This window comes from Miscanthus floridulus, chromosome 6 (genome assembly GCF_019320115.1).
Source record: "Miscanthus floridulus cultivar M001 chromosome 6, ASM1932011v1, whole genome shotgun sequence".
NCBI classification, from domain to species: Eukaryota; Viridiplantae; Streptophyta; class Magnoliopsida; order Poales; family Poaceae; genus Miscanthus; species Miscanthus floridulus.
The window spans coordinates 40,885,716-40,898,235 of NC_089585.1; the positions used below are offsets into that span (position 1 = coordinate 40,885,716).

The following is a 12,520-nucleotide window of genomic DNA, read 5'->3' on the forward strand; positions in this document are numbered from 1 at the left end:
AGATAGTGATGGATCATATTCTGATTGCTCGGTATATGCATGAAAGTAGTACATGTGCTTACATAGAATGGTTATCTAATGAACCTAATATGACTGTTAAAACCTTGAATATAAGGGTGCACTATTATTAGTAGGATTTCACCGGGACATGGAAAATTTCTATATTTCCTATATTTATTTAATACAGATAAATTAATTTATGTTATTTTTATCATAGTGCTGTGATTAAAATAAAAAGTCTTAGCGGAGAGATGCCTTAGGCCGTTGACCAGTCCTTTACATCAATGGCCACCTGACTCCTCTGACAGCTCCATGCCAATCGCATTTGCAAGTCAACCATTACTCCGCTCCTCGCTATCTCAGCCCCCGCATCCCTCTCCGTCCCCAAAATCCCGATGGCCTCGGCTCCGCACGGCGACGCGCCCGAGGAAAGGAACGCCGCGGCGCCGGCGAAGCGCGCCAGCGCACCGATCACAGAAGCTGGTATCCGCGCCGAGTTCGCGCACCACGACGGCACCGTGGCCCGCGTCAACAACGGCACCTTCGGGTGCTGCCCGGCCTCGGTCCTCGCGGCGCGGGCGCGGTGGCAGCGGCTGTTCCTCTCGGAGCCCGACGCGTTCTACTTCGACTCCCTCCAGCCAGGGCTCGCCCGCTCGCGTGCCGCCGTGGCGGCTGCCGTCGGGGCGTGTGACGCCTCCGAGGTATCCCTCGTCGACAACGCTACCACGGCCGCGGCCATCATCATGCAGCACGTGGCCTGGAGCTTCGCGGAGGGTGCCTTCGCGCGCGGCGACGTGGTGCTGATGCTCCACTACACCTACAGTTCCGTCAAGAACTCCATCCACGCGTACGTGGTCCGCGCGGGGGCCACCGTCGTCGAGGTGCCGCTCCCGTTCCCCGGCGCCTCGCCGGGCGCCGTCGTCGCCGAGTTCCGCGCCGCGCTCGCGCTCGCCAAGGCCGGGGGCCGCAGCGTCCGCCTCGCCGTCATCGACCACATCACCTCCATGCCCAGCGTCCTCCTCCCCGTGAAGGAGCTCGTCGCCATCTGCCGCGAGGAGGGCGTGGACAAGGTCTTCGTCGACGGCGCGCACGCCATCGGCCAGGTGCCCATCGACGTGCGCGACATCGGCACCGACTTCTACACCAGCAACCTCCACAAGTGGTTCTTCTGCCCTTCCGCCGTGGCCTTCCTGCACATCCGCAAGGATGACCCCATAGCCTCGCAGCTCCACCACCCCGTCGTGTCTAGCGAGTACGGCAACGGGCTGCCCATGGAGAGCGCCTGGATTGGGGTACGGGATTACAGTGCCCAGCTCGTTGTGCCTGATGCCGTTGACTTCATGAGCCGGTTCGAGGGCGGCATCGAGGGGATAAGCAGACGGAACCATGACAAGGTGATCGAGATGGGCACGATGCTCGCCGAGGCATGGGGGACATTTCTTGGCTCGCCGCCGGAAATGTGCGGAAGCATGGCTATGGTCGGGCTGCCTGGTTGCCTTGGCATTGAGAGCAATGGTGATGCGATGAGAGTGAGGGACATGCTGAGGAACGAATTCAAGGTCGAGGTGCCAATATTCCACAACTCAAGAAGTGTTGAAGAAGGACAAGAGATGGCCAAGGATGCCAAGGGCGATCAAGTGACTGGGTATGTGAGAATCTCACATCAGGTTTACAATGTCAGGGAGGAGTATGAGGCCCTGAGAGATGCTGTCCATAAGCTTGTTCGTGATGGTTTCTCCTGCAGCAAGCTGAGACCTTCTGGGAAGGTGCTCTCTAACTGAAACTGTTGTTGAGCTCAATTATGCCTTTACCTTTGTTTGCTCACTTCCATTTCTTGATGAAAGTATGAACTGTTGTAGCATGTTCTTTGCTGCGTACTGGTTGTTGTATAGCCTCTGCCCTCTAGCGTCTAGCCTTGTTTTTACGCCTATAATGTTTCAACTTCTGTTGATAGGGTAAAGCATAGAAGCGCCTAATTTGAACAGTCACTATTTAAGGTATGCATTTGGGTAATAAGTACTACTGTTTAGCAGTTTAGGGTGATCTATGGACATTTATGAATCTCAAATTCTACATAATGCTTTGTGCCGTGTCTTCAAACAGATTGCACCATTTTTGGCTATTGGCTTTTGCCTCCTTGACATCCTTGCCTTCCAGCTTTTTGCTTCAGCTGCACACGAGAGCAGCAGCTGTCGTAGAGTCATGGTTTCATTACGGAAGATGAAAGCGTTTCTGCATTTCCATAGTTGCCAACAGCAAAGGGCAACAAACATGTTGTGCAGAGTTGGAACTGCACTGATCTTGAGAAAAGAGTGGATGTCACGAGTGGAGATCCCAGTTTGGGGTAAGTGGACGCCAATGCTGTTCCAGAATTGTGACGCCTTGTCGCAAAAGAACAGCAGGTGTTGTGGCGTCTCCTCCATAACTCCATTGCGCCGCAAGAGACATAGGCCGAGCTGTCCACCATATGCTTCTTGAACAGATTTGCCCGGCATTGAATTCTGCCTTTTACCACCAACCACATAAACAACTGCACCCTGGGGGGTAAAGCATTGTTCCAAATGAAGTCTGAAGATGGATCTGAAGCCTCCCCTTTTGCACCATTATTGTATTTCTTTAGTGATATGCTGTATTCAAAAGTATATATCGGAAAGTACTAGCTTATAATACAACAAAGTGTCAAATTATAGTGTGGAAAAATGCCACTCCGCTATCTTCATTGCCCCCCTTGGCTGTTTCCTCCTATTCCGTACATTGTGTAAAACCTATCTATTTATCCAGTAGTAAATCGTGAGTGGAAGCCAAGCATTGTACTCTTTCATTTCTCTACTTCTGGTGGATGCCTGGACTTCCACTAGTATTTCCTTATCCAAAAGCATCTGACTGATGACTCCTTTCTTTATTTTAGCTCAATGATCTAGCGGTAACGCTATGTGTTTCATATCCCATTGGGAACCCGTCTTTAGGCCATACTTGATACGACTACTAAGGATATGCAAAATCACCCTTTACATGCTTCAGACCTTTTTGTCTTTTCAGTAGTGCTTGCAGTATTGGATGCTCGATTTCCCATGCTTTTGCAGGTTGGATACGCTACTTTCGAAACCAGCAAATGGTGATATGCCATTGCTAAGGTCCCTGCTCCGATCCTATAAAGACCTTTAGCTACATTCCATATGAATCGCTTTTCAAATTGCTGGCTTTCAGTTCTACATATTTTAATCACTTGACGGTACAACTTAACTACTGCTAATGCAGTACATATATATACTTAAATAGAGCAAACTGCATCATGGTATGAACCTTATCCTGGGCTCTCATGGGTTATCCAACTCGTAAAGCACTTGTTTATGCAGTGAACCTGTGTAAGTTGCTCCAGTGAGGCAACTGAGTGGTTTGCTGCCCTACAGGCTACATGGAGCTGATGGGGACCCTGCATGCTGACTAATAGGCTAAACTAGTCCAGAATTAAGCGCTAGGTGACGTTGCCTTATAATATTTAACTATCTCTTGCTAATATTGCATTTATATCAAGATCAATGAATATATTTGTTTCTTATAAAATTGTCTTCACAGCTCCATTGTCACATGCCCTTAATATGTTTATCTCTCTTTTTTTAATGTATTGGCACGGACAATGTCTGTTTTCTATTAATAGAGCAGAAAGTACAAGCAGATAGTCATAGAAGACTACATACAAGAAAAAGCAACAAGGACCTGAATGGATGCAGCAAGGGCCTAGAGGGGATGAATAAGCCTGTTTTTCTGAAACTTACAAACTAAATCGAAACTGTCAGATCACGGGGCCTTCACGCCGTGGAGGTTCCGAACAGATGCGCTGCCCCTCCGCGCTTCGGAGCACAAATAGAACTACAATGAAATATAATGAATGAACTTTGAATTGATTGATAGACTAGCCTTTCTGGGAAATGTGTTGACCTCCTTAAAACAATGGTTGAACTCGTTGGGAAGGTATGTAAATCGGGTGCAAACTCTAGAATGCAAATTCAAACACAAGTAGTAACAAGACAAGCACGACACAAGACACACATATTTATCCCAGGTTCAACTCATCATCAAGGTTTGCCTCCGTCCACGTTGTCAACGAATCCACAAAGGCTAAGGAGTCTCTTTGAACTCACCTCTCTCAAACCCACCACCAAGGTAAGTCACAAAAGGGCCTTACAAACTTCCCCACAACCACAACCGATTGGGACCTCCCGTGTAACCTCTAGTCGTCTAGGAACCCAAACTCGAAGAGTAACAAACACCACAGGTGGTGAGGATTTCACCAAGTGTTCAAGATGTCTAGATCTTAAACTTCTCTATCTTTTTCTCTTTTTCCAGGAGCCAATCACCTCAAAGGATCACCAAGCTTTGAAAAAATGTGGTTGAGAGCATCAATGAAGGAGAGAGAAGAGTGTCGGAGAGGTATAAATACCTCCCATAGCTCCCACAAACACAGTTGACCAGGCAGAGCACGGAGGCTCCTCCCATGGCGTGGAGGCTCAACCTCCAAGCGCGAAGGTTTCACATAGGCCAGAGAAGAATAGGAATGAAATGTTTCTGGCTTTTTTTGTGTAGGTTGGGCGTTTTAATATGTTTGAGTACAGAGTTATGAGCACCCACTAATTGTACAGCTTGTCTATACTCGTTTCAAAAGATAAAATATAAATATAAACTAGCTCTTTGAGCTTTCAAACTATCCTTTTAAGTCCGAGGGTCTCTTAAATTAAAATATCACTTAATTTGACATCCAAAAAATATAACTTAATCTTGGATGACCATGACATCCATAAAAAAGTTAATATTGGCAATAATATGATAATGTCCTATTAAGCCTATATTAAATTACTCCCTCCATTCTCTTTTACAAGGCATAATTTGACATGACACAGTCTTAAATTATACTTTGACCATCTATTTATTTTATTTTATATTATTTATACTTATAAATTTTATTATAATGGGATAGTAGATTTAGTTACAAATCTAACCATATTAAGTTTGTATTATAATAATTAAAAAATTATTAGTCAAATTGTTGGTCAAAGATTTTGAATTTTGAATCTTGATATGTGTGTGCGCCTTATAAGAGAGAATGTGGATGGTAAAATACAACCTAGATAGACTTTTTCTCCCGTGCAATTGTGCAAAGCACATAAACATTTAGATGTAAATATATTATAACTTTAATTTTCATATTATCCGTGATCGCTACAGCTAAACATTGAGTTAGGTGTCTTTCTTTGAGGACATAAAAATCTATAATTCTAATATTTGATTAAAGTTGGCAAACGGGTCACGTTGTCGATGTGTCAATGATTGATTTCTCCACTAATAATCGTGACAAGAAATCTCTCTCAATTTTCCCCATGCAAGACTCATCAAAGATTGTAAAGATATATTTATTTAAACCAGACTAGACAATACAACGATAAACCATTAAGAATTATAGTTTTGTAAAAAGAAAGGGTTTGATTAGTTAGATTATCGGTTGATTCTGGTTTGTTAAAATAAGATAAGAATCCACTAGTAGAGAAACGACCTTTGATCCACTTCAACATTTGGCTGTAGTCCTGGTATTTTTCGCGCCCGGAACTAGAGAAACCTTTAGTCCCGGTTGGTAGCTCCAACCGAAACTAAAGGTCCCTGCCCAACAGCTACTGTGCCAGGCTTTTGCTGGAGGAGACCTTTAGTCCCAGTTGGAGCTACCAACCGGGACTAAAGGTTAACTTTTACTCCCGGTTGGTCCCTCCAACCGGGAGTAAAAGTCTACTCCCGGCTGGAGGCTCCCGTCCAGGACTAGAAAGGAACCTTTAGTCCTGGTTTCTGTCTACAACCGGGACTAAAGGTCCCCTCCTATATACCACTTATTCCTCCCCGAGCCCGAGCCGCTTCGAGCTCAGTGTTCTTGCTTCATCGCCAGCCTCTCTTCTTCCTCATCACCGGTGATCACAAGATTTTTTCCATTCCTCCATCGATTCTTTGGTTCTAAAGGTTACCAACTTTATACTCTCATGTTTTATCAGTAGCTTATTTCATTTTGTGGACTAGATATATGTGGTTTTTTTATGGTAGATTTTTTTATTTGTAAGCCATTTAAGCTCAAAATCACTTTAAAGTTTGCATATTTAGATGAAGGAAGGTTAAAGTAGTTATTCAAAACTAGTATTGAGCTTTCATTTCTAGCATGCATAGCACACTTCATGTTTTAGAGATATAGAGAATTTTAGAGTTTTTTTAATTTTATTTGTTTGTAAAATGAGAAATTTATATTATATTAAAAATGAGTATAGAGAGTAGATGGCAACTGCTTCTCGGTCCTCGGCCTCTCATCGGGTTACAAAGCGACTAAGGCCGGACCTCCCTCTCATTGCATGCAGCAAGTGTGAGGAGAAGATTGTGATGGAGTACCGGGTGAGGAAGGAGTGTCCCAATAAGGGTCGTATCTTCTACAAGTGTCCGGATCGCAATGTGAGTTATTTTATCGCATTTGATGATTATGATTAATTTATACTTATTTTCATGATGATTGTGATTAAAGTTCTAATTTTTTATTTTAATTTTAGTGGGATGCACTAGATGTTTAGGCTGGTACTAGGAGGAAGAGTATGTTGAACACGTGCAAAACTCTCTTGCACAGGCGGCTACGGTGGCTGATGAGGCAGTGATCCTGCGGAAGAAGCCCATAGATGTTGAACAAACGCATGATCTGTCTGTTTTAGTTGGGATTGGTCGCGAAATCCTTATGCTGCTGAAGTGCATTTTAGCTTTAGGTTTTTTAGTGGTAGTTGGAATTATCTACATTGTAGCGAGACTTTCATAAATTAATACCTTGTGTGGTGGCATGCATGCCGTATAATTAACTAGTTATATTCTAGGTTTTAATATGGTATGTATGTCACGTAATGCAGATGAGCCGGCATTGGATGTACAATGCTGATCGCCGCTCCCAAGAGTTCATTGAGGGCGTGCATTCTTTCTTACGTGTGACCGAGGCAAACAAACGTGATGGTTTCATGTGCTACCCATGTGCCATATGTAAGAATTTGAAGGAATATGCTAGCTCAAGGAGTCTTCATTCACACTTGTTGAAGTCGGGTTACGTGCCAAACTATATTTATTGGACGAAGCATGGAGAAACCAGAGTTGTAATGGAAGAAGGTAGAGAAGAACAATGGAACGATGATGACATTATTGCTGAATATGGGGCCTTCAATGATACTATAATGGGGGAAGCTGAAGAAGAGATAGGGGCAGAAGATGAGCCTGCTGATGATCTTGGTCAGGCCATTCGTGATGCACAAAGAGAATGTGAAAGTGAAAAGGAGAAGATCAAGTTCGAGCGCATGCTAGAGGATCACAAGAAATTGCTATACCCAACTTGTGATGCGGGGCAGAAAAAGTTGGGTACCACACTAGAATTGTTGCAATGGAAGGCAAAGAATGGTGTATCTGACAAGGGATTTGGGAAGTTACTAAAAATCCAAAAGAAGATCCTTCCGAAGGATAACGAATTGCCCGCCACTACGTACGAAGCAAAACAGGTAGTCTGCCCTTTGGGATTAGAAATCTAGAAGATACATGCATGTCCTAATGACTGCATCCTCTACCATGGCGAGGAGTATGAGAAGTTAGATGCATGCCCGGTATGTCATGCATCGCGGTATAAGATCAGGCGAGATGACCCTGGTGATGTTGAGGGCGAACGTCCCACGAAGAAAATCCCTGCCAAGATTATGTGGTATGCTCCTATAATACCACGCTTGAAACATCTATTCAGAAACAAAGACCATGCAAAGTTGTTGCGATGGCACAAAGAAGACCGTAAGGTAGACAATATATTGAGACACCCTGCTGATGGGTCCCAGTGGAGAGCAACCGATAGAGAATTCTCGAAGTTTGCAAATGACGCAATAAACTTAAGGTTTGCTTTAAGTACAGATGGTATGAATCCTTTCGGGGAGCAGAGCAGTAGTCATAGTACTTGGCCTGTTACTCTATGTATCTACAACCTTCCTCCCTGGTTATGCATGAAGCGTAAGTTTATTATGATGCTAGTGCTCATCCAAGGCCTAAGGCAACCTAGCAACGACATCGATGTGTACCTGAGGCCACTAGTTGAAGAACTTCTACTTTTGTGGAACAGACTAGGTGTACGTGTGTGGGATGAGCACAAACAGGAGCACTTTGACCTGCGAGCATTGTTGTTTGTAACAATCAATGATTGGCCTGCTCTAAGTAATCTTTTAGGACAATCAACCAAGGGATATAATGCATGCATGCACTGTTTCGATGACATTAAAGGTATATTCTTGAAAAAATATCGAAAGGTCGTGTACCTTGGCCATCGTCGATTTCTTCTTGCGAATCACCCCCTAAGAAAGAAAGGCAAGCATTTTAAAGGTAAGGCAGACCACCAGACCAAGCCGAGCAACCAAACTGGTGAGGATGTACTCAATATGATCAAGGATGTGAAAGTAGTATTTAGAAAGGCACATGGCAGGGAACCTGTTCCGAACGACGCTGACGATCATGCACCCATGTGGAAGAAGTCCATATTTTGGGAGCTACCCTATTGGCAAGTCCTAGAGGTCCGTAGCGCGATCGACGTGATGCATCTGACGAAGAATCTTTATGTGAACCTGCTAGGCTTCATGGGTGTGTATGGGAAGCCTAAGGACACACTTGAAGCACGACAGGACCTATGGTGTTTGAAAGAATGAGACAACCTGTATCCAGAGAAGACAGATGATGGACGCCATTACTTAAGTCCTACCAGCTACACTTGTCACGGAACCGACCAATTTATAAGAGCACAAGTACAAAAACAATCGCCGGAACGATCAAATTCTTGAACTTGAGCCCATATAAACCCGGTAGTCAACTGAAATCTCGAAGGATTTCAAACCAACTTGCATACAACCAAGATCACAGTAATCCAACATAACATATCGTACGTTACAACATTTCACAGATGTTCGCAAATAGATTACATCATCACAGAGTCATTGTTATTACAAAACGGGTCTTGTAAAACATGCGGAAGCAATTAGTTTAACTCACACACCGAGTTCAAATACACATACTGGTTCGCTGATCACAGACCGCAAAAGCATTCAGATAAGAGAAAGGAGATCATGCCCATGATCTAGTCCTCATCACCCGCCGGGTGGAGACAATACTTGCAGAAACCCTGATATAGAAGGTCATATGCAACAAGAGGGAATAAACCCTGAGTACGGGAATGTACTCAGCTAGACTTACCCGTCGAAAACCAAACAAATGACACCAAGGATTATGCATAGCTTAATGTAGTGGAGCTGGCTGACATTCTCTTTTTGCAGAAAAGCATAAGTAATATTGATCAACTCTTAACCTGAACTAGCAGTAACTTTTTAGCCATTAACCTGTCATCTATATTAGCACCTGTACTAAGCAATCATTTTTATTAGGGTGCAAACATTAATAACCATATCAGGTATTCATTGTGGCAACCTTATCATCATTCATTTAACCATATCATTAAATTAATTGAATCTACGTTGCCGCTGCTCAGTCAAGTTCTCACTATCCGGGAGAGATGGCGATTCGAATCGATTCCTATCCAGCTGGAGGGGTATTCCTAAACACAAACCCTGCTTCCCCCGTCAGGGTCGCAACAAGTCACCTTTGGTACAATTCAGGAGTCGCGGGTCCGAACAGATCGGCATTCTCAGAGAACCACTCTGCCAAGGTTGTTCGGGACTCTAACCCGCCTTAGACTTATGCCAATGGCTCTCCGCACATCCTTACTACCTCCAGAGTGCCGCCACTGCTCGCGTTCCTGGCCTGAATCGAGCTACTAGGCTTTGCGGTCGAAACGACTTATCCGGCCAGCTAAGTGTTAGGCTGCGTTCAACATGACATGAGGACGTACAGCGTATCGATCCTTAAACGACTCAGACGGAGTCACTATGTTCAAACCTACACAAGACCCCGCCCGGTCTTAATTCATTATTTACATGGTTCTTTTCCACGATAACAAATATAGCCAACCGTGATCCACCTCATCCTAAAGCTCGCAGGTGACAGGAAATCACCTGACTTCTACCGCACTAAGCATGGCTAAGCATTTAACCCGTCCTGGACTTAAATGGGATTCCAGTGCGATATCTGGACAAGGAAGGATATATATAATGCAGCAATTGGTTCCAACCAATTCCTATACTTAATGCATCATCAACAATAAAAGATACTCAATGTATTTGTGAAAACATAGGAGGCTTAATATGCTCCGGGGCTTGCCTTTCAGGAACGAGGAAGGCTAGTGGTCAGGGCACTCGGGCAATTCCTCCGCGACGACTGCTTCGTTGGCTTCCTGCACTTCGGGTTCCTCCTCCTGGTTGGCTCCCTCGAACTCTAGCAACGTCACTCCCTCCGGCACACCTATTGCATGAATGCGCAAGATAAATATCATGGATGCACATGTACGAATGTCGGGGATGCTCGGGGAATGCACATGTTCGCTGTAGTTTGCATATTCCAACTTAAGCCCTATTCAAATCACTTTCACTTACCACGTTTATACAACCTAAGGTATAATTGCTCATCTTCCGTTAATGACCTAGCACCTGCACCTAAGCATATCCTTAAGTTAGGCTAACCCCTAAACAATCAACGAGAACCTTGCAACAACATACATTCAAGCATTTGTATTTCAGCAAAATAAATACTATGTAGCGGCGCAGTAAACTAGTCATAACTGAAGATTTATAAATCCAAATGATATGCAACAAGACAATCTGGAAAGCTTATAAAATTGTCTACAATACAATTTCAGACCTCAAAGCATGATTCAAACCTTTACTAGGTCGAATCCATCCATCAACAGAAGTCTATCCTCACAAGGCAGAGAATAAGCAAAATCTGCAACCTAACTTTAAACAGCTGTAGTTTCTAAACTACTGGGCCAATTGCCCTCAAATTTTGATAGGAGCTAGACACATACATTATATACAACTTTTGTATTCATCATAATCACAGAAAACCAAATTATCATGGGGAGCTTTCTAAAGTCCCCAGATCTGTCCAGAGGGACATAATGCAAACAAGTAATTAGCAACTTATGATGTACACATATAATTAGACAAAACCAACTTTACTATCTCATCACACATATCATAAGAACACCAGAAAGTAAAGTGTTCATCACCAAAACATTTCTTTTACTACCTTTCTTAATTTATTTAATTAATTAGTGGAAATAGTAAACATATATGAAAACTACTCCATTAATTCTACAAAAATTACAGTAGACACTACATGCTCTAAGTAGACTACCATAAAAATTTCACACCATTTGAGTAAGTATAACAACCTACAGAAAAATGGTAAGGCAGAATGGCTAAAAATAGCATAATTAGGAAACCTTAGGGAAAAGTGTCAAGCAACAGATTTCATATTTTTCCTACAATCTATAAGGTACCAAGATACTACATACCAAGTTTCATGGCAATAGGATTCATAATTAATTTACAAAAATTCACCCAAGTATCTACCAATGATAAAAAGAAAATCTATAACTCAACAACTACACATGCAATGACTCTCAAATTTTAACCAGAGCTTCTACTAAGGAAGACTAGCTTACCCACAAAATTTCACAATTTTTGGATCAAGGAAACTCAAGATATGATTTAAACAAGTTTGCATGCATTCAAAAACACATTTCAAGTTCCTATTTAATTCATCCAAAATTTCTACATAAAGTGCTCAAGACATATTTTTCTTAAATACTAGACCTAACTGTGAGTCTAACAAAATTGGAATTACTCAATTTGGATCTACAAAACAGGAGATACAAAAATATCAAATCAGCATTCAAAACTGCATTTTTGAACTAGCTTAAGAATCCCTAGCCACTGACGTGTGGGACCCGGCTGACAGCCGACCCCACCGGTCAGCGAGACGAAACAGAGGACACGGCTGCGACGGCGCGGAAGACGGCGCAGCTCGCCGACGGTGACCTCACCGGCGACAAAAACGGCACCAACGTGACCGCCTAGACCTACTGCGTCGATTGGCACCCTAACCGCAAACCCTACCGACCTCTAGGTACCCCGGCCACGGAGCTCGGCGGCTCGGCCATGGCGCATGGCGGCGCGCGGCCGTGTTCCGGCTCAACGGCGGTGAATCCCGTGACTACGTCTTCAAGGTAGACACTACGTCTCCTAAGGGTCCCCATGCGTGCACTAGAAGAGGCAGTAAGGGAGCGGAGGCGGCCGGCCACGACGAGCGCTAGCTCCGGCGAGGTACGGCCATGGCGACGGCGTCGGAAAAACGGTCAATGGCTCTCACCCAGGGCTCGGATGTCGCGGCTAGAAGGCTGACAAGTTAGAGGAGGGCACTGCGGAGCTCTGGACGGAAGCTAGCTGGCGGTGGTGACCCGGCGAGCAGGCACGAGCACGACGGAGCAATGGCGGAGCTGCTGGTCGGTTGCTGCTCGCGATGGAAGGCGAAGGAGGAGGAAAGAGAG

General features: G+C 44.3%; 1 protein-coding gene across 3 annotated transcripts; it reads left to right on the plus strand.

The window, feature by feature from the left end:
- Window positions 1-321: 321 nt before the first annotated feature.
- Window positions 322-2,658, plus strand: LOC136458130 (putative L-cysteine desulfhydrase 2). Of its 3 annotated transcripts, none has more exons than XM_066458122.1 (2): window positions 322-1,766; window positions 2,104-2,658. In XM_066458122.1, the coding sequence occupies exons 1-2, from the start codon at window positions 396-398 to the stop codon at window positions 2,476-2,478; spliced, it is 1,746 nt and encodes a 581-aa protein (XP_066314219.1). In that variant the 5' UTR covers window positions 322-395; the 3' UTR covers window positions 2,479-2,658. The 3 variants fall into 3 exon arrangements, with proteins under 3 accessions (XP_066314219.1, XP_066314220.1, XP_066314221.1); XM_066458123.1 differs by having other exon boundaries at window positions 2,158-2,658; XM_066458124.1 differs by lacking the exon at window positions 2,104-2,658 and adding an exon at window positions 1,955-2,100 and having other exon boundaries at window positions 324-1,766.
- Window positions 2,659-12,520: the final 9,862 nt, after the last annotated feature.

What these genes read in the sequence shown, in the direction of transcription:
- LOC136458130 (XM_066458122.1), top strand. Translation starts at nt 396, where the DNA reads ATGGCCTCGGCTCCGCACGGCGACGCGCCCGAGGAAAGGAACGCCGCG. An exon ending in AGCTGAGACCTTCTGGGAAG is followed by an intron (nt 1,767 to 2,103) that starts GTGCTCTCTAAC and finishes GTCTTCAAACAG; the next exon opens with ATTGCACCATTTTTGGCTAT.